This window comes from Tyto alba, unplaced genomic scaffold (assembly GCF_018691265.1).
Source record: "Tyto alba isolate M040663 unplaced genomic scaffold, T.alba_DEE_v4.0 Super-Scaffold_20000042, whole genome shotgun sequence".
Classification (NCBI taxonomy): domain Eukaryota; kingdom Metazoa; phylum Chordata; class Aves; order Strigiformes; family Tytonidae; genus Tyto; species Tyto alba.
In genome coordinates this window covers 6198137-6220265 of record NW_024881293.1, presented here as the reverse complement: position 1 = coordinate 6220265, position 22129 = coordinate 6198137, and the positions used below count along the sequence as shown (strand labels likewise).

General features: G+C 42.2%; 1 protein-coding gene across 4 annotated transcripts; it reads right to left on the bottom strand.

The window, feature by feature from the left end:
- Positions 1-537: 537 nt before the first annotated feature.
- SCNN1D (sodium channel epithelial 1 subunit delta) lies at positions 538-19366 on the bottom strand. 4 transcript variants are annotated; one of them, XM_033007484.2, is made up of 14 exons: positions 18150-18301; positions 14655-14799; positions 11198-11526; positions 10081-10333; positions 8440-8633; positions 5981-6084; positions 5401-5564; positions 4716-4814; positions 3980-4097; positions 3338-3416; positions 2642-2699; positions 1834-1889; positions 1414-1489; positions 538-1140 (listed from the first exon to the last, which is right to left on the bottom strand). In XM_033007484.2, exons 3-14 carry the CDS (start codon positions 11509-11511, stop codon positions 727-729), a joined length of 1929 nt encoding a protein of 642 aa, XP_032863375.1. In that variant the 5' UTR covers positions 11512-11526; positions 14655-14799; positions 18150-18301; the 3' UTR covers positions 538-726. The 4 variants fall into 4 exon arrangements, with proteins under 4 accessions (XP_032863375.1, XP_032863377.1, XP_032863374.1 ...); XM_033007486.2 differs by lacking the exons at positions 14655-14799; positions 18150-18301 and adding an exon at positions 19316-19366; XM_033007483.2 differs by lacking the exon at positions 14655-14799.
- Positions 19367-22129: the final 2763 nt, after the last annotated feature.

Here is a 22129-nt window from a genome sequence, read left to right as displayed (position 1 = left end):
ATGAACTGCAACAAAAACGCAGCATTGTTTTCATCTTCTAAATAAATCAGATGCTTTGTCTGTGACATAAAAAAAGTTATCAGCCCCATTTCTTCTCTTTCCTTTCTCTAAAATAGTAAATCTCATTTGAAATAATCTGGGTTAAGTCTAAAAGCATCTCAGCAGCAGCATTCTGTGCATTGTCCTCAAAATGCAACAGTAAGAGGTTAAAGACAGAGAGGTGCCTTGGAAGCAAAGCTGTAATCAGAACTCCACGCTCTGTCATCCTCAAGACAGCACTGACTGATATGAGCACACACTCAGCCTCTGCTGGAAATCTTTTCATTAACAGCCAGGCTGGCTTTTCTCTTGAGTACGTTTGTGAAATGTAGATGGGCCTGTCTGAAGCCACAGGCTGATTTCCTCACAGGGGTTTAAAAGTTAAAAGCTGTGAAAAGGCTTTTATGAGGACTCCACAGCTGCCCCAGAGAGTAGAAGTACAGTTCTCCCCTCCCCAGATACTCATTAGGAACAAAAGAACATTGCATGATGCCTGAATCCAGGACACATGAATGGTTTAATAATGAACTTGTAATAGCTGGAGGAGGATTGCCAAGCTCAGCAGTGTGGTGTTTAGGTGCTCACAGATTGTGGGTCCCAAACATTTCCATTTGCAGCCTTTCTGACAGCACCGGAGCATTCGGGGAGTTTCAAGCCTCCCACTTCTCTGTGCACACAAACATGTCCTCAGCCATTCCGTTCCTCTTCCAAAGAGCTGTCCTTCATGTATCTAAAACCATTAAGCACCACACCTGGGCAATGCTCGGGCATCTCCACCTTGCTGGAGAGTGGGTGAAGATGCAGGTCACTCTTGCTGTCCATGGCAACAGTCACTCCAGAAGGGTGAGTATGAGCAGAATCATCACCTTTTCCAGCTTCTTCTTGCACAACTCGGTAGTTTTCTAGGGTCAAGCTCACGCTGGGGATGGTAGGAGTGTGAGCTACTGTCAATGTCTTCTTTGACCTGAACCTTTGGTAGCAGAAGAGGAGAGACAAGACCAGTGTATCTATAAGCAGCTCAAACATTTCAACTACCGACAACACTGAGGATCCAAACCAGAGGCTCCATTGGCTTCCCATGCTGGACAGAAGCAGATTCTCCTGAGGAAAGAATCAAAAGGTTGTGTTTATCAAGCACAGCAGAGCTCTGGGAACATGAAACTATTGCATATTGCCAGCCGGTCAGTGAGCTGCTTGCCATTTGGGGAGTAATTTTGTGTAACTGTGTAAATGTGAAATTGTCAGGTCTCTTCCTTAAGAAGAATAATCCCATCTCATTTGGGGGGGCTGTAAATAATCTTCCCTCCAACCACACACAGCACACCATAACTAAGGACAGGTAACAGTGTTTTGAGCTGATGTAGTGCAACCTACTGAGAGTAAAGGAGACTCGTTCACAGACTGGTAGTTCAGTTGCTGGTAGAAGATAGTCACCTTGGCAATATCCTTCCTGTATGGGAGAAAGGGAGCAGTTAGCAACGATGGGATGTCCACATGTCATTTACCTGGTGCAAGGTACTTGCCAGCATTCTGGTCTCGGTTTGACATGCTGATTGCTAGGCAATAGGTCTCACCACTCACTCAAGCTTCCTTCCTGAGGGTGTTTAACACGAGCTTGGAGAAAGGTTACAGAAGTGACTGTCTTACAGAGTGGTGAAGAAAGATGGGAAATTTATTGGATGACCCTGTACATTTTTCTCTTGTCCTTCCTTTCCAGTTTAACATCTACAGATTCTGCAGGGGTGAAGAGTTAATTCATAGTTTTAACAGGAGTACCTTCTCACAGTGACTAACCTGTTGCTGGTAGAGTTATATCCATTCTGGTGCCTTAGAGCTTGGCGGATCCAGTCCTGTGGCAGAGTATATGTATGTTATGTCTTCTGAGATTTTTGTGTGTTTAATATTTTGTAAATGCAGATTTAATGAGCAATAAAATGGCTATTGCAAATAATAAAAAAGGATGTGGTTGATCGCTTTATAACATATAGTGATAGCTATCAAGTAGTAGCTATATTTGCCACACTGATATTTTAGGTGTGTATAGTATTCTGGTTCTTAAATTCTGCCTTTAATGGCAGTCCCACCAAATAATTTCCTCTTTTAAAATGTATTGGTTGTATTTACCTCTACATTATCACCTATTTCACATGAATTAAGTACCTGGTCATACAGCCTGAATGCCCATTTAACATCAGAACATGAGAAATGGCAAGAGGTCATCTATTGACTCACAGAGTTTCCATCGCAGCCCTGCAGCAACTCACAAACAGTAATAAGTGAGTTGTTACACCACAACACCCACTGGAAGCAGAAAGTCATTAACACCATTTTGTAGGTGGGAACTAAGGCACTGAGGTGAATTGCTTAAGGTCACAAGGAAGTTTGGATGAGAACTGGAGTTGGATGTACCTCTTTAGCATCTTAGTCTGGCATCTTAACTGCAGGGTCTTTCCCTTGGGCCCAGGTTTTGGACCAGTTTGCTTTATTTGCCATTTCCACTGCTGCTGCCTGAGTCACTGTTTTCACCCTTAACTTTAATGCTCCAAGAGCCACAGTAAATACAGTATCCCCTCTGAACAGAGCAGTTGTCTGTGTGGGCTACCTGAGACTTCGCTGATGGCCATTTAGCTGTCCCAGCAGACACCTTGTACAGTGATTCCCTGATAAGATAAAAATGGAGATTATGATTGTGATGACTCTTGGTATTTAAAAAAGAATACATGAAGGAGTTTAACAATGCTAACCACTTGCCCCAGACAGTCCTGGGGACAGCTCTTGAGAACTTTGGAAAAAGGTTTGTAATTCAGCTTAGAAAAAAACCCCAGAGGTTTCCTGAAAACTGTTCAGGTCAGGAGGAAAACTAGAATGGTTTAAAAATCCTGATGTTCTCTTTGATACATTCAAACCCAAAATATTTGATATTTTGCTTTAAAATTATGTCTTTCCATTTTGAATTAGACCTACAATAAAAAAGCTGAACCAAGAAAAATAATATAGATTGAAAAATTATACAAACAGTGTGGTTTAGTCTTAATAAAACATTTCGGTGTAACTAAAACAATTCCCCCTTTCTGCTGTCATGCACACACAAAGTTCTTAATTAATCTGCCTAGTGCTGTCATGTTTTTCCTTTCCCAGCACTGGGGTTCAAACATCAGACTGAGGTCTCCAGTTCAGAGAATGCCAAAATTCAGATGGCCAGTTGGTTCATAAAATTTCCACTAAGTTGCCTACATTTCCACTGGTGTAATTTTCCTCTGCAAGGTGGCATTTTTTGTGCTCTGCTTTTGTGACCTACCGGCAAGGCTTGGGGCACTGATCAAAACAATTCAGGTGATGATTTCTGAGCCTGTTGTACAGCTGGTAAAAGCAGTGACCTGGTGAAAGAAATGGGAGGAACACACTCAGACACTTCCTCAGGAAATGGAAGGCTACCAAATGGAAAGCTACCAAAACCTCTGTCCTCACTTGGCCTTCCCGAGCGTACAGCACTCTGTCAGAGGCCTGGTTTGCCGCACTCTCACTTTGGAATGGTTCCAGATGGCTGAGCTAATCACCTGTGTGCAATGCAGGTGCCTTCTCTGGAAGGATCTGCTGAGGACAGGATAACCAGGAAACCAAGAGAAGCTGTTCAAGGCTTTGTCTTACACCGGTACAGCCACCAATATTGGTAACATGAAATAGCGTGACCTTATATTAATGTCCTTAATAAAGGGATGCTCAATACCATCAAGATTTTTTTATGCACTAACCTGATATCCATACAAGTATACAGAAAGGTGTTTGCCATCTGTCTGGGTTCAGTGATGTAAGGAAATAGTTTAAGCAGGAAATAGGCACAAAGTAGAAGGGCAGTAATCTAAGGAGTCATGTAACCAGTGACTATTGTAGGAAGGTGTTCCCTTCCGACAAGGACAAGACAGCAGTTTTTTGCTCTTACCCCATGCAGGCTGCTTATTGTAGTCACAGTATTCAGCACCGGGAGGCAGTGGGTAGTAGTAATAGCCACAGCCACATTTTCGAACCATTATGTGCTGAAAGCAGGAATGCAAACAAGCCTGGAACATAAAGAAGGCATAAAAGATTGGATAAGCCAGAAATTCTCAAGTGCCCAAATCTACAGTCTGTAGCATGCAGGTGCTAGGAGACAATGTACAGATTTTGTTACTGCAAAGAGACACCAGCCATTACTAGAGCATGATGATGCAAAAGGTTTTCACTTTTCATTCCTTGTTTTTACCTCTGAAAACAGTATTGAACCCAGTGAGGCAGAATTTCCCACAGCTCTCTTTTTTATTATGCCCAGGAACATCTCAGTTAAACAGCCCAAACATCTTGAGCCAGGAGCAACTACTTGTGCAAATAAAGATCTGATGGCTCAAGAATGTCCTACTAGAGCAGTCCAGCTGCCTCGACTGGCTCACTGTCTGATCTTGCTTGTGTTACAAGGTGGGAAGAGCCCCAGTGTCTGGGACTGAGTATCCCCCACTCAGTAAAACACATTCCACGTTATAACACCCTGTTTGTGAGCTTCTCTTCAGAGGGACATGAATCTCTCTGTTACCTCCAGCAATGAACCCGCTGATTTGTAAAAGCTCTGGAGCGTAAGGTATGACTTGTTTGCTATTCATCCACTCTGATTAAGCTGGGGCCTCAGCCAGCCACTCTCACAATACCTGCAGGGTGTAGGAGTTGTTGTAGAGGAGTTTAACATTCACATCATTGCCATTAGTCGTGCATTTCCCATAATTGCCACCCAGGCGATTCACCTCATCCTGTGGACACAGAAAAGAGGCCTGAGTGATTAGGAGCTTTAATTGGACCTAGCCATCACCATCTAAACTTAACTGGATAAAGCATCATCCAAAGGACAGGAAGTGTAGTAATATATGTGAGCAGCTGAGCTATACATTGCTAATAAAACATATACAGTAACAGGGTAAAGGTAGGAGAGCGCACGTGGTCAGTCACTACGGTTCAGCTGACAAGTGGTAACTCATCATGCCAAAATAAGTAAATCACTTCTGAATGTTTGTTCTCATCCTAATATACACATGCAGCCCTCTGTGTAGAGCTGGAAGGAGGTATAAGAAGTATAAGGGCCTCAGTGTTAAACAAATCAGGCTCCAATGTATTGGGGACCAAAAGGCCACTAGCACGTTTGGAATGATTTGGTTTTACACATGGGAACCCGAGCACAGTGAAGAGAGAAGAGGGGCTTGTATAAATACACATCCACAGTCAAGAAGTGAACACAAGAGTCCCACAAGTCCATCGTATGAGTCAGTCTCAGTGCTCAGCTCCTCACAACTTTCCGCAATCAGAAGGAAGAGAAACAATGCTCCTGAGGTGGTGGCTAACCTGCTGAATGCCTATGGTAGTTGCAATGCCTGGTCTGATGTCAAAGCCTTCATGCTCAAGGAATGGTGTCTGATTGTGGTTGTGTATCATCACTTTCACACCCGCTACTGTAGACAAGAGTGGGATGTGATCCTTCTGCTCTGCTCTCAGGATAAGGGAAAGTCCTGTAAACCAAAATGAAGGGAAGCATACAACAACTTATTTGGGCCAAAATAGGAACACCACTACGTCTTGAATGCTCAGCACTGATCCAATTGCTGTCTTAGCTTACAGAAGAGCCATTCTTTTTCCTTAGAGACCTGGTGAGTGATCAGGGAGTAACTGCACCAGCCTATTCCAAAATTGTAATAATATTCTGCTTGAAAACTAAAATAATATTCTGCTTACTACAAGTTAAGATATGACTGGTATGGCTATCATGTACATGCAACTAGTGAATCAAGCAAATACAGTATATAATTTATGCCACCACACTAGAAGAGAGGGCTACAGGTCAGTAAGTCATGTATAGAAGATATATCTAATCCATAGCCAAATTATATTAACTTTAGTTTTTCCCACCCTTTTCCAAAAAACATACCGTAAGGAATTCCTGGTTTTGTAGCTGTCCAAAAAGAGTCTGTTCCCTTGCTGTTAAAAGTATAGCAGCTTCCAAAGACTGGGTGGTGAAAGTGAACATAGTCACTGAAACCAAGAGAGATTTTGATGGGATTTAATTATGAGTGTAGCAATTCCTTTACTTCTACATAGGTTGTGTTTGGTGTATGTGTGTGTGTGTATGGTCAGAAGTGCCTATGGGAAAGAGCTGTTAACTCACTGGAGACAAGGAAAAAAATCAGGTGCACAGGGGTTCACTGCTCACCCAAGGTTACAGCCAGAGCAGCAAACACAGGAGTAAAATTCAGAGTTCTGACTTGCTTTTTCTTCCATCAAGTAGACTAATTTTTTCTCTGCTTGTTACAACAACCAAGCAGGTTGATGTTCTGTGCTCTAATCAATAGGAGAAACACCACTACTGTGCCCTAAACAACAGAAAAAATAGATTTTCTCTTTCCTCGTTTTCTTAAAAATCGTACCACTTATGATCATGTTGAACTTCCCTGGCCAAGTCAGCCTTCACATTCCACCAGCTTGTAGGAGTTCTCAAGAAGAGTTGGGTGAACACACATACAAAAGTGACAATGCTCACCATCAAGTGCACAGACAGAACTATATTACATGAAAGCATCAGAAACACTAAGTGCAGAAGAATGTAAGAGTCAGTTGCCTCCAGGAAAGGTAAACCAGGACCTTGTCTTGTAAAATTATCTACAACAAACTTTGTGGCCCCCCTGTCCTCTTTGTTGAAAGTGCTCAGAAAAACACTTAGATTTGCCTTCTGCTTATTTTGTGTCACAGATGAGTGCACTGATGTTAACTTCAGTCATCAGCTGAAAACAAGCAGGCCAGCAAATGGCTCGTGTGCCTGAGGCACAGCACTGCCTTTGGTGGTGTACGTCAGTTGTATTTGGAAGAGCTTCCAACAGTGGAGACCATAGGCATGCAGGAAAAACAAAGTACACCTTTGCCTTTGGTGTATGCATCAGGCTCACTTCTTTGCCTCTAGGGACAGAAGGATGCAAAAAGACCATCTGACCCTTTTAGTATTAACTGAGTTCTTGTGGCATAATTGAGAATAATCCTTGTGTTCAGGGGCCAAGTGCTACAGTAGAGTCGTTAGAGCTCTCTTCCATTTCTCATTAATTGCTACAGCAAAAAGATATCACACTTTTATCCATTGGATATCTGAGGATTCCTGCTCTTTTCCTCCCATGCAAGTAGACATTCATCATTTGCCATTCAATACAGTTGATGAATGATTGTACCAGTAAAGGTTTAATTCCTGATGAATTTAGGTTTCTCCGACACCCTAAGACACTAAATCACAGTCACAGAGGTTAAACATGGCAGAACACTAATTTCTAGGTTCCTATCATCATGCTCTGATCATGAAAGGGTGTTCTTCCTTTCAGTCAGATATCCAACAAGGGCTAAGCCTGGCAGTATGCCATGAGGTGTAGTGCCTGCACTGCCTGAAAGTATAGGCTCAATTTCGATCTCCCAAGTCCTTGAGTTTTGCTGAAATCACAATTAGTGCTTCAAGAATCATATCACAGAATCATGGAATGGTTTCTGTTGGAAGGGACCTTAAAGACCATCAAGGCCCAACCCCCCCGCCCTGGGCAGGGCCCCCTTCCCCCAGCCCAGGGGGCTCCCAGCCCCGTCCAACCTGGCCTTGAACCCTTCCAGGGAGGGGGCAGCCACAGCTGCTCTGGGCACCCTGGGCCAGCGCCTCACCCCCCGCACAGGGGAGAATTTCTTCTTTGTATCTAATCTAAATCTGCCCTCTTTCAGTTTAAAACCATCACCCCTCGTCCTACCCCCACCCCCTGATCCAGAGTCCCTCCCCACCTTTCCTGTCCCCCCTTTAAGCCCTGGGAGGCCGCTCGAAGGTCTCCCCGGAGCCTTCTCTTCTCCAGGCTGAACCCCCCCAATTCTCTCAGCCCGGCCTCCCAGGGGAGCTGCTCCAGCCCCCCCAGCATCTTCGTGGCCTCCTCTGGCCCCGCTCGAGCAGCTCCATGTCCTTCTGCTGTTGGGGGCCCCGAGCTGGCCCCAGCACCGCAGGGGGGTCTCCCCAGAGCGGAGCAGAGGGGGAGAATCCCCTCCCTGGCCCTGCTGCCCCCCCTGCTCTGGCTGCAGCCCAGGGCACGGGGGGGTTCTGGGCTGCGAGCGCACGGTGCTGGCTCACAGGCAGTTTTCCCCCCACCAGCACCCCCAGTCCCTCTCCTTGGGGCTGCTCTCCAGCCGCTCCTCGCCCAGCCTGGGTTTGTGCTGGGGATTGCCCCGGCCCCTGGACAGGGCCTTGCCCTTGGCCTTGTTGCACTCCATGAGGTTTGCCCGGGCCCCCCTCTCCATCCTGCCCAGGTCCCTCGGGATGGCATCCCTGCCCTCCCACGTGTCCCCGCACCACACAGCTCAGCGTTGTCAGAAGTAACATACGTGGGTCTGCAGGGCTCCCCATCATACTGACAGGAGTAGACCATATCTTCTATTTGTTCCTCATGATCAGAAATGTTGATTATAACTGGTAGCTGCGACATGATATTCATGTAGTGAAATCTGTACCATTCAAGAATTGCATCCATCCCAGATGAATAGGTCTTGTAGAAGCAATTCCCACCTGTGGCATTGCACTGGAAGAAAAGAAGGGAGGGAGCCATTCAGCACAGCCAGGACTTGGCAGCCTAACGGTAACAGAGATCAGGGGATAAAAACAATATGGGCTAACAGGTACAAGGGGAACATCTATTTTTTCACAAAGTGAAGTCTCTGATCATTTTAGTTATCACAGAATGGCTGATGTTGGAAGGGACCTCTGGAGGTCATCTTGTTATGTGCTAAGCATTTTCTCTCCTTGAAGCTGAACTAGGTGTGCTACTTCAACTCAGGGGAATGAATGCAGGGGAGGAGAGGTAGAAGAAGAGAGCAGACAAGCAAACTCAGTTACCTTGGGGGAAGGAAGGACAGGGCTGGTGGGAATTCTCTACAACACGTGAATCATAAACCAAGTCCTGAGATGCTCGCTTTGTTCTTACTCAGGCCTTAGACAGGTGAACACCCACAGATTCTGGTGAAAGTGTGACTGGTGAAGGACTTCAGAATAGGGCAGGACGATAATAATCAGGCAAAAATTGCTGGCCTTTCAAGCCACATCAATCTCTCTCTCAGCGTCTGCTCTTAGATCTACGCTAACCCTGGTTTTGATATGAAGAATCCGAAGCATTTGCATTCTTCATCAAAGTCACAGATACACATTTATTGTATTCATCCTCTTGATTTGTTATTGTCGTCTTTTACTTCATCTGCAACATTTCTAGTGCCCTATTTCTTGTGCAACATTTCTAGTACCACAGCATTTAGATACCGAGGGAATTCTTGCAAGTTGTTTCTCTGTTATTTCTAGGCTCACCTGCTAAGTCTAGATGTTTTGTGTATTTTGAGAAAGGGGGACAATGATTCCCATATCCTGCTGCTACTGAACTGGTCACTGCCAGGACAATTTTACAAGTGGGTAGGCTGTGTAAGATCCTTGATGTTGCTATTATTTCACTTCACAAGACTCCTATCAATCAGCATAAACTGTTAGAGTCAGGGATGAACTCTCCTGAAACATCCTCCAAACTGTCATTACACAGCACAGAAACTACCTATTTTTTCACTCATTTTTTGAATGTACCTTGTGAGATCTTTGTCAGGGCCCTGAGTACCTTAACGACCCTGAGCAGCCTCACCTGAGGCATCCACCCACACCCTCTGCCCATGTGCCCAGGAGCTCATTTAAGCTCAGCCTGGGGTCTTGAGTTTCTCTTTGGGCTGTGGTGTAGGGCTGCTACTTTCCAGCTCCTGTTGTGCTCCTGCCTTACTGTGGACCCTGTTGATCCTGTGGCTTCATGGCCTTATCTTAAACCTGCCTCATCACCAGGAGCTTGCCTGATGACCCAGGCTCATGGTTGGAACTGGCCACCATCAGTGAGCTTTCCCTGCTTGCTTGCTCAGGTACCGTGGGATGGGCTCCCCCTCTGCCCCTGGTCCCTCGTGTCTGCACCCAGGTTTAAAACCTCAAAGAGGATGCGCACTTACCAGCCTGAAGCCCACACTGGAATGCTTCTTCCCTGACCTGCTATTGTGGTCAGACATTCTCAAGAGTGAGAAGTTTTGGCTCAGCTTGAAGGTGGATCTGCTGAGATTGCCTATGCTTGACAAGTCTTTTATGTGGATGTTTTTCTCATTCATGTGGAATAAGCTGGCTGACGTGTTGATGCCATACAAAAAAGCGATTGATTCCTCTGCCATGTGGTCCAACTGAACCAAATGTTCACTAACCAGTTCAAACCTGCAAGGAACAGAAATATTAGCTATTTGTGAATATCCATGTTTCTACTTCTAAAGCGCTTTATTTTAGGTATCCTCGCAGTATCTATGGAAAGGGTATTCTCCGGGTCTCTGCAGACCTTGATGTCTGTGTGAGAAAAGTCAGCAATTATGGTGCCTGTGCTTAGCATACCTAACTTCCATAAATTAATTTATTAGGCGCTCAAGTAGCTGAAATTCCAGTTGCTGAATTCTCCACTGAAAACCTCAGAACTTGTAGCTGTGCAGCATCAGCTGCACAGACTGGCCTTCCTGTTGGTCAGTTAGATAATTATTCTGCGGAAATGACATAATTCATTCACTATGTAATTTGAAACTTCTCAATAACTTGCCACTACTGTGTGAGCCTTGTTTGACAAGCAGAGCCACACAGACTTCCACAGAAGTTATATTGTTCCCTTAAAGCCCTTCTGTGGTACAAAAAACCAAGCAGAATTGGCTCCAGCATTCATCATTCCAGAGATCAGTACTTCAGTTAGGAATGAATATGCATAGCAGCCATGTTTTTCAGGGAAAGACTGTTTTTATCACAGCACAGAATCAGTTAGCAGCTTGAACTAAGTTACAAGGCAGAGTTCCCTCTATCCTGACTCAGTGCATGAAATAAACTGCTACATGCTGTTGCACAATTCCAACAAGATCTTATCTTAAAACCAGTTTGGAAATAACAACAGTCCCTTTCCACCTCTCTGAGGCAGAGACACCTCTCTACCAGCCTTCCTCTACCTTCAGCCTCCTCCAGGCTGCAGTCATAAGGTTGCTGACCCTTCCTGAACCCTCGTGACTGTAAAGACGTGACTACAGCTGAAGGGAAAGCCCAGGTTACCTGTATGGGTCCAGATTGCAGATGGTAATTGCTGGAAACATCTTGGGCTCTGAGTGCATTGACATGGTCAGGACAACTGGGTAGGCCCAGTACTGGCTGAACATAAGTGCAAATTGCCAGTATAACATGCCAAAACTGGCAAGTAAAAGCAGAGTCCAAAAAGCTGTTTTCATCCTATTGCTGTCTGAGCATACAAGGCGGATGGTGCCATGGATTGTTGTGTTCTTACAGAAGAACTCAAACATATCCTTGAAGGAATCATAAAACTCAATCAAGCCTTCTTTCTTTTCTTCTCTTGCCACTTCCTGCTCCATCCTCTAAGTATGTTTCTGTTGAATGAAAAAGAATCTTATTAGCTTGTTAGACTAGGACCATCCTGTGGACTCTTTCAAACATGGTGCCAATGAGTTTGTTATGAGCAAAAGCTGAAAATAACTGTGAGCTGAGACTCACCTGTCTTTCTAGAGTTTGGACACCAGGAAGTAGCAGAGAGGTCAAATGTTCTGCATACTGCTGCCAAAGTACTCGAGGCATTATACCATGCTTACACTATGACTTCTCTGTTAGTACGGATATGCAAAGTTAACGTGACTAATACACAAGCTGCAGAGTCTTCTTCTTTCTAAGAACACTAAGGACCAACATTTAATTCTGAAACATGTGTCACTGGGCATTAATATAGATCTGTAACTAATTAATTATTATGTATCTATTGCTAGGGAAATATGCTGGCCTATAGGCTCGAAACAAGAATGTCTCAGAACTAGCAATATGGCTTCATCCTTATGTCAAGGAATCGGGATAAATCCAACTTTCAAGTGAATGAAAAGGACAGATTAGGATCTGGTTTTAATTTTTGTTGTATGATCTGTCATTCTGCAGAATGGAGGTAAACAGGGTTAATTTCTGCAATCCCTAAAACAGAGCCACTTCCAAGATGAAATATAGTAGGTATTTCATAGCTCAGATGAGCAGAATCAGATATTTAGGAAAGAAAGTGGAGAAAAACAGCACTTCAGTTGAAACCACAGAGAGGATTATTCAAATTAGGATGTGGATAAAGAATTGCAGACACTACTTATAATAAAATGCTCTCGGGTTGCTTCTGAAGACCACAGAAATATTAATTACTGCTATTACAGAAATTTTGCCACCTATCTCTTACATAAATAGTTTCTTCCAGAAATCTAAAAATCTTTTCCTTCTCTCAATTTTACAGGAGTGAAAAGGAATAACAGACACTGAATATTACCCAGGAAGCATGCCATAACTGGAAATCAAAATCCTTATCTCCTTTGTCACAGTAAGTAAAACACCCACTATGCTACTCTAGATAATTTCAGACTATGCTGATGGAAGTGTGAACATTATTTATGCTCATATGTTTTAGCCAGCACAGACCAAGGACATCTTAAGTTTTAGTACCAGTTTGGGACATTGGACTAATGTTGACATACTTCCATTTACTGAACATGACACCAAGTCCTGTAACATGTGAGTTTCCAGCATTACAGCACTCTCTGAATCACCCTACTTATTATGCTATTAAGAGAAGTTTAGTGAGTACAACACTTTGGTCCAACCTCAACTCCAAGTAAAAAATCTTATAAATACAGTAAGTAACTGAGCTTGAAGACCAGATAAGGAGCGCAAAAAATAGCTAAAGAATTGTTGCAAATGGGCTACGTGATAATGAAGTGAAAGCTTAGGCCCTTTACTGAGTTACGGACCTGGAAGTGTTTGGTGGTGGCTCGGTCTGAGGTGCCAGGGAGGTTCCCACACCTCAGCTGATACACACTAGTGCCCCGACCTGTGGTGCTTTGTCCTCAACTAGGTCTCTCCATTTTAAATGCATGACTTTATTTCAAACGTCCTTGGAATAGGCCGCTTCATATGAAATGATATCGTAGAGTTACAAGCTGCTAAACCAGTCTCTTCAATGTACCCATTCATGTCAGAAAGATGAGGAATAATCCGTAAACAGTGAAGAGCTCTCCAAAAGCTGTATGCCAGATTAGCTTTAAAATAGTCAGCAAAAGTGTATTATCTGACAAGAAAACCCTAGTTTATCACAAGTTCTTTTCCCTGAAGACTGTAACCCATGCCATGTTTGTATTTTCTAAGATATTAACAATAATACAAAATTAACCCAAAGACATGCACCTCCTTTATACTTTTATAATTAAACATGACAAACGATTTTTCAAATTTCTTAGATATACTTGCCACTGAGCAATACAGTAAGCCCAAGGAAAGTGAAATGTTAAAAAAAGGGCATGAACAATTACAAGAAAACATGTGTGATAAAGAATTAAAGTGGGAAATGAGCAATTCCATTTTTCCTGCGAGGAAATACTGGTTTTCTGCAGTCCATACACAGTTAAACTGTTACTCCCACACAGACTACACAGAGCCAGAGTACCATGAACCACTGTTACAAATTTTATCAGACAACCTTATAGCTGAAGGCTTACTTCTGAATGCTTCTTCAGTCAAAAAGGACTATCCATGGCAAAGTCCAGAAATGATTCCATGGTAGTCTTGCTACTCTCTATTGTTACACATTTTTCAGATTAAATTGTTGTTAAATTGTATGTTCAACCTTTATCTTATTCAGTTCTTTCTTTCTCATTTTATTTAGATAAGAATAAATGAAAATAAGTCTGCAGTGCATGTTAATGTATCAAATGAGTCTTCAAATATTTATGGCATTTTAAGACAGAAATTAAAATTGTGTGAGACTAAAAGAGGAAAATTTAGTTACTGTTGTATTAATCTCACTATACAGCCTTGCTCTAATGAGAAAAAGTAGAATAAAAGTTAATAGGTACTAAAAGTGAATGAGAAATCAAATCTATCAAACACACTTTTTCTATGTATAATTTTGAATCTAAAAAACACCTGTAAACATTCAAACCATGACTTTCAGAGATGACCCACAGTTTTCAAACATTCTGACTGGGCTTTTAAGGCTATGGCTAGTTCATACCATTTGAATCTGCATTCTTAAAATAACTAGAATGAAAAAGCATATGATAATGCAAAAAAACCCCAGAGGGAATCTTTCAAAACACGCATGCGTACAGGCAACAGAACATCCTCTCACCACTGGTTTCCCAGATCAGTCTACCACTGACTTATTTAACATAGCAATTGCAGTCAGGGACTCAACAAAACATTGACCAGTTGCCTGTCTTGTCTGTGGTAAGTGCCTGGAGAGAGGCTGCAGGTTATAAGAAAGTCAGTGGAAGTTATACAACTGTGGCAAACAAGTATATGTTCACATATTACCACAGCAGCTCAGTACTCAACACATAATAAACACTTATGTGTGAATGTCATGTAGTCAAATATTTAACCATGTGTATAGGTATTTATATCTACATATCAATCACACATATATACAGAAATTCACAGTAAAACAACTAAGACCAAATTGCAAAACAGCCCACTGTACCTTGGCAGAAACTCTATCTTTGAGTGTTTAAAGTAGTCACTAAACTCAGCCTTCGGCTTTATCCTGAGCAGAAGACAAGTCAAGTCTTGGTCCAAAGCTTTCAGATTTCCTTTTCTAACTGAAGATACATTGGGAGCTGTCCAGCCTATATGGATCAAATCGATGACATCAAAAGGGGCAGGACTTAAGAAACAGATCATGGAAATTATTCAAAGCATGATCCAGGGAATAATAGGAAGTGAATGAACTGGACAAACAAGTTAACATTAAGGTTACACTTGAGTTAAAGTTGGTTTGAGTGGTGGTGTGTTTGCTTTTTTTTTTTTTTTTTCAATGGCTAGAATAGCTTTTTAGCCATAATTTCTACAAACACCCAGGTAAGTAACCATGGATCCTGTAAGGTTGTTTCTGCTTTGAACTTTCCCATCAAGGAACTAGCTTTCTGCCTTCTTTCCATGGTTTCCGGAGGCTTGCATGATCACTAGTAATTGAAGCCATTAAGGTTTCCACAGGTGTGCTTGAGGAATTACATACCTCAGTGTAATCTGAAATGATCAGCTACTCAGTCTAAGGCACACGTGGCAGTAGATTTCTTCCTGCTTCTCCAATAATATTGCTCATTCGTAGTGGGCTATCCCATACCCATTATAGAATTTAATTCTTCAGATGTTGAGACTTGAATAGACTAAAACAACCATGATACTCAATATAAATCAGAACACCCTGGTTTTGTAACACCGCTTAGTTAAGACTTGCAAAAGTCTGCATAAGTAATGCAGAAGTAGATTTGGAATTCTGGGACTGCTAAAACACAAGCACTTCAGATTGCTTGCATAATTAGTACTGACATCTGCTCAGCTGGAAAACAGCTCTGCAATGATTTTGCAAGATGCTTGTTATATGAAAATATTAATACTCTGGATATGAATAATGTTTAGAGTTCCAAATCAGACCAGCAAAGCTCCTGCCTGCCTTTTAAAATTGTCTGGAACTGGATTTTCTATTACATTGGAAGTTGCGAAAAACTGTCATTTGCAAAGACAATTGAAATTTCTTTTGAAATTGAATTGAGAAAGAAGGGAAAACATACTCTTCTGATTTTGATTGATTTCAATCCTGGTTATATCTTTAACGATTGTGTTGTGCTGGATTTTGTCTTAGGAAAATAAAACATGTAGAATGTTCATCTCAGATTTTAAAACAACTATTCTAAAAGATGCGAATCCTATTAAACAGTTGCTATTAATGTGTTTTACCCTTCTTTACCTTTGGTATTAGAAGGAAATGTCACAAAAAAATATTTGGAAAATGTTTAAAACTTTTTAAAATCCAGTATTTTGGGCTATCAAAATTAAACTTCTGATTTAAAAGAATCCAATTGGCTCTTGAATGAACAGCTACAGCACAGCCACTTGTCACTGACTGATGAAGAGATAAGTAGTTAAATTCTCATTAAAAAACTCAGAATGCTGAAAACCTAATTCTGTCATGTCCATTTATTTGTCCCCCACCCTTCTTTCTCTCTTCATTTTATATTGTGCAATACAAAATGGCAACAATAAATCCTTGACAATGAAATTATTGCACAATGAACATACACAAGACAAATTCTGTTGCTTCATTATGGCTTCAGGCCTCAGTGTAGAGATTCTCTGGCAACACATCAGAACAATACCTTCTGAGACAGCCATGAATTTTTCCTGCAGGAAATGGAGAAGAACTGGATATGCAGACAACGCTGTCCCTCAAGCAAGATAGCATTTCTGTTTGCACTTGCTCATTTGTCATCCTGTATCCTGAACTGGCAGGAGAGGGGAAGAGAACTCTTTTGCTGGTTAAGTAGTAAGTTGATGTTTCTTTCAAAATACAGAAACAGATTAAGTAGATAACGTTCATGAGAAAGTCCTTAGGGTTGCAAAAAGGCTATGCTAGAATTATTTTCAGTTTGGCAGAAAATGTTTATTAGTCCTCATAGTACTGTAATGGAGGGAAGGAGTAAGTATACTCCATGCCTGTGTAGCAGCAGCAAGTGTCAATGGTTGCATACACGCTTTACAGAGAAAGATTCTTCCCACACTGTAAGTTTTCAAAACCCTTTCCCTGAATTGCAATTTGTTCCCCAGTTGAGATGAGTGGAATCACGCTTCATTTAGTTGACAAAGACAGTACAGGTAAGCAAAATAAAGGAATTCTGTCATTTTGCTTTAAAGCTTTTACATTGCTGTCACATATTAAAGGAACTGTCCAAACTCCACTCTTGACCCTTGGCTCTACACTAGCTTTGATTATTGTGCATACTCAGTATGGATGATAATACAATTCTCACCTATTTGATAGACTGCTGAAACAGAAATGAAAATCAGGCTGTACAGACATGCCTTTGAATGTGTGCCTGTCTTAATCTCAGCACCAGCTCAGAGGAACAGAAGAGAGGTACCAAGAGTATCCTGCAGGCAGTGAGGAGAGACTTTAGCTACTTCATATAGGCAAAATCATTACTCAGTGAACTAATGTTCCTTGTGCAATGGACTCAGGCACTTAGGGAAATCTACTACTAGACAATCATCTTTTTATCTTTGAATACTTCCTTAGAGCTGGTGCATGTGGAAAAAGTTTTGCTCTCTATAAAGCAAATCTCTTTCATGACACTGACTGGTTATTATTGGACACTAAGCAGATGAACAGCACCGACAATGGTCAGCATGTAGAACGTTCTGTGTGTCTGCTTATTACATTTGCTGTTACAGTCTTGAGTGAAAGAGTCAGATTAAACTGGAGAAACTTAGTAATGCTCTCTAGCTAGCCCATCTTGCTCTGACTGGCTAGTCCTCTAGAGCTCAAATATTAATATTTTGTCTAATATAATTTTAAATGTCCAAAACAAGAGGTGCCACAGTGTCTGGACTTCTCGTGGGAACACTGAATTGCAGTGTGGTGAGTCTGACCAGACAGATAAGAGTGCTTTTCTTAATCATGTAAATCACACTCTTTTTGGCTTATACAGAAATGAGAGAGGACACTTTAGCTACTCATTCATGAAGACTCTCCCAGCTGGTTGAAAATTGCTTGTACTGAGAGGCCTAAACCAACTTAGCAACCTAAAATGACACATCAAAATCCCCCCACTTCTAGCAGCTTTCTCTGCTGCCATACCACACTGTAAACTTCACTGTAATTTGCTGTCCACTAACCACACAAACTGTCTTTCTGTTATTAACTTTCTCCCTTGTAGCATTTGTTTCATATTATCGTGCTCTCTCACACTTAAGTGTTTCATTACTTTCTATCATTCCTCAACTCGCCTGTGTTTTCTGGAGATTCCCCACTTTTTTCTCTATATTGTTCTTCAGTCTGTGAGCAGAGAAAAGCAGCCTTTGGCATCCACTTCCTCTAGCAGTGGAAGGGATACAGAGCAGATCCTGTACCCTTCTCCTTCAGCAGGCTTTGTAGATCTACAGTTTAATCTTGATTTTTAGCAAATCTTTCTTTACTCACGTCACTTGATCCTGCATGAATGGCGTTTATTCTCCTGGAATGCTCCAGGTTACTCTGTCAAACCATCTTCCCACATTTTCTCTCATTACACAGGACACAGCATTCCAACCCAGTTTTCCTCTTGCTGAAATCAGTGTGACTCGTCTCCTGGTTTTGTGGAAACTCCCTCACAGTGCTTTCTTCATGGCCACTGGATGAGCCAGTCTACTCCTCCTCCCACTCCAAGGGAGACAAACTCCTGTGGGCAACCATAGAAAAAGGAAACTCCCAGTGTTTCCTCTTTGCTTTTGTTGGTTGGCTGTGCTGTGTATGGACTTGAAGTGGCGTGCATCAGGCTCTGCCTCCTGTACTTTTGCCCAGTATCTACTAGCTAGAACCACTTTGTTGTCTTTTCAAAGCAGAACACAAAATTGTTTCTCTGCTGTCCTACTGGAGAAAGGAGCAGTACTCCGTGGTATTATGGAAGTGCTGACAGCTTGTTCAGTCCTATGCAAGAGGCAGAACAAAGGCAGTCCCTGGAGAGCTTCCAAACATTGCTTAATATCTCCTCTTGATCCTGCCCCAAATGTTCCTGAACTGACTGATTTTCAGGTGTTTTCCTCATCTCCTGGAATCTCTGTGTTGAAGCTCTGATCACCAAAATTTCTTCTGGGAATCCCAACATTTATTGCTTTGCTTGTGTGATGTTTTAAGCCATGGCTGAGGGGATCTATGTCTTGAAACCACAGTGAGATATGCCTGCAGAAATAGGGTAGCATTGGTGTTCCTTGGCATCCCTTTTGCACCGGTGTGCAGTCAGCCAAAGCAGCTTCAAGTGCTGCAGAGGCTGCCAAACCTGCTCAAGGAAGCAGGTAAACACTGCTTAACTTGTGCTGAGCTCCCTGGTGCTCTGGTTTTATCATCAGCAGTGCCTGAGTTAGCAAGGCTAAGGCTAGCTGGCACATCCTTACAAAACCCAGAAATCACAGCAATGAGCACATGCATATTCTGCTAGTCACCAGCCATTTAAATATTTCTTAATTACACCCCTTGTTATGAAGAGGCCCCGTGTAACCCCTGCTTTTCATTAAGCCTCCACCAGAGGCGCAGAGGGTTAAAAATGCAGCCTCAGTAGCAAAATCCTGCTTGCTTCCAGTATGACCAAGCATTCATTTCCACTCACTCACCTTTCTGAGTAAGACGTCTGCAGCTGCTCCTGTCATCCCTCTGGGATAACACCTACTTTTTGTTTCTCTTCCTGTTCTCTGTTCTTGGTTCTTTAGTCACAGACCTTCACAGATGTTCTACTCGTTCAGACCTGTCAACCCCTTGGCCAATTTCAAAGACTCACAGGCTGGTGAAATTCTGCTTGCTAGTGGATTTTTTTTTTTGTCCTACTCCAGCTCAGACGCAGTATCTGTAGGAATGCTGATGCAATTAGGACTGTCAGAGGTTGAACATCAGTAAAAGCTTCTTGTTCTGTGGACATGCAAAATGCAACCATTTTGGAATCACACATACCATAACTCCAGCATAAACGAAGCCTAAATCTCCCCAAGCAGTTGTCCAGCTCCTGGAGAAAGTGGTAAATACTACTTGTGGCTCCAGTCTTCTGGCAACAGGCAAGCAGATCTCCCCTGGCGATCCCTACTCCTCTTGGTAACCAGGAGAGAGATTGCAATGCAATGCTTGGTAGCAATTCATTGGGGTTAATCAATCCAGTAACTTCAGGATTTCCTATTGCGAACTAGAACAGATGTCAACAAGAGGAAGAGGTACTACAGTATGGCAACTAGGAAGGAGAGGAATGAAGAAACCGGGAACAAACTGCGCAAGGGCAAAACAGTCATTAGCAAATCGGTAACTGAAACTAGCTATTACATAAGTGGCTGTGTCAGCTGTCATCCCTCTTTAGACGCATGATTTTTGGGTTAAATCCAGGTGCAACACCTTATTTTCTATCAGTAGCCTTTGAAGGATTCCTTCACCTTCTCATAGAACAGCTCTATCCATGTCTGGAGTTGGTAATTGCAAAGTCATGGCCCCACTGCCCCAATGGCAAATGTACAAACAGCTCTATACAGGTCACCAGTGCTGAAAACTTTAAAAAGCATAGTAATGATCTTCTCAATGCAGGTAAACCCTCAGGGAAGCATTGTTGCTGAAGAGAAGACCTGGCTTTAAAAAAGAGATCATTTTGTAACCTTTAAATGATGCCAAAGGCGATCCAAAATGCTAGGCCCACATAGGGATTGCATAGATGACTTATTTTTGATTCATTCAAACTTGCAGAAGATTATCTGGGAGATCCACGAATATCCTTGTGCTCTGGGACTGTTTGCTCTCATGTTTGGGGTGTGCTTATTCACATGGAAAGCACCGTACTTAGCTAGTAAGCCCTAAGATTTGCTATTAATCACTTGTTTTTTCATTTTTTTCATTCCCGGGAAAGCTTTACTAGCCAATCAAAAGAGCAGCAACGCTGCCATGTGACTCCCATGACCCGTACCTCACCATGAGTAATGTGAGTGAATAGTCCACCTGGACAGCACAAATATTCCTGGTTTGACCTGTCTGTTCAGCATTAACAGAAACCCTCCACAGAAGTCCCCAAGCAGCCCCCAAAAGTTAGATCAGGTGTTTTGTAACCAAAAGGAGCTAAACTGGCTTAGTGATGTTTTCTCACTGAATTTACCCCATCAGTACCATACAAAACCCAAATAAAGGCAGAAGTCTACAAACTCTTCACAACCATTTGTTCAAAGTCTGTCTTGTTTGATGGAGGGTCCCTGCTTGCCAAGGAAATTTTGTCCAGTCTATCTAGCACATTTTAAACAAACAAAAACTCCAACCAAAACAAAAACCAAATGCAACAAGAAGATATTCAATTTTCCTTATCCACCACAACCACAAAAGCAATGGCAATAAATACAAAACTCCACCCACCGACAAAGGTAGAGTCTGCCACAGCATGGACAAAGAAATACCAACTTGAAAGCCTTAAACTCTTGAACTTTTCTCTTCTCTTGCTGTGCAATCTTGGGCAAATCTTTCTGCCTCTCTGTTGCTTCATCTCTGAAGCAGACATAATGACACTTTGCAGCATTGTTGAGAGGGTTAATTGGTGTTTGTATAAAGCTTTGGTGATGTAAGCTGCCATGTAAGCATGATGATGACTATTGCTTTGATACTGCTTGTTAATTGCAACAGGATGGGTTGTAGTCATGATACAGTATTTAAAAGTATGTTTTTAAGAGATATTCCTAGATCTCATCTGATATTTTAAGATGGTCAGTACTCACTCCTGTATCAGACAAACAGGTGACAGAATGCTTTGTGCATTTAACAATCCTACAGATAGTTTCAAACAATGTGCAAGGAGCGCTGCCTACATCAAATCCCATATATTTTGGCCTTTAGCTTTCAGCTTCACTAAATGGGCTCCTTGCAGTGCCCATTGCTTAACATAATAGACTTTCTTCTCACTTCATCAGCATAAGAGGATAAGATCTTGAGATTATTTTCACTTCTAGACCTATTTGTCATAAAGAGGTGTATAGATCAAGAACACTTGTAATTTGCATTTGCCATGCAGGCCATTTAATATGCCTCCAGAAGTGAATGTACATCATGAGGGCTTACATCTTTTAACTGATACTCTTTCTGAAATTCTGTCTCTTCCTTGAGAGAATGCATTCACTCATCACACAAGGACACTGACAATTAGGCCTACAGTAATGTATTTTGTATTAGTTAATTTTGGAAAGTGTCTTAGCATAAAATACCCTCATTACCCCTGGCATTTTTGACTGGAGTCTTCCAGCAGGTTTTGGCAACAAGTATCTTCATATTCTATTCCATTAAAAACCTGAACATAGACTTTGACTTAATTGATCAGCAGCAATTACCTGTGAAACTCAGTTCAAGACATTCCCTGCTTCCCCGTGCCCTGCATTGCCACTGCAGCTAGGTTAGTTCTTTGTCAAAGAATACTGTATACT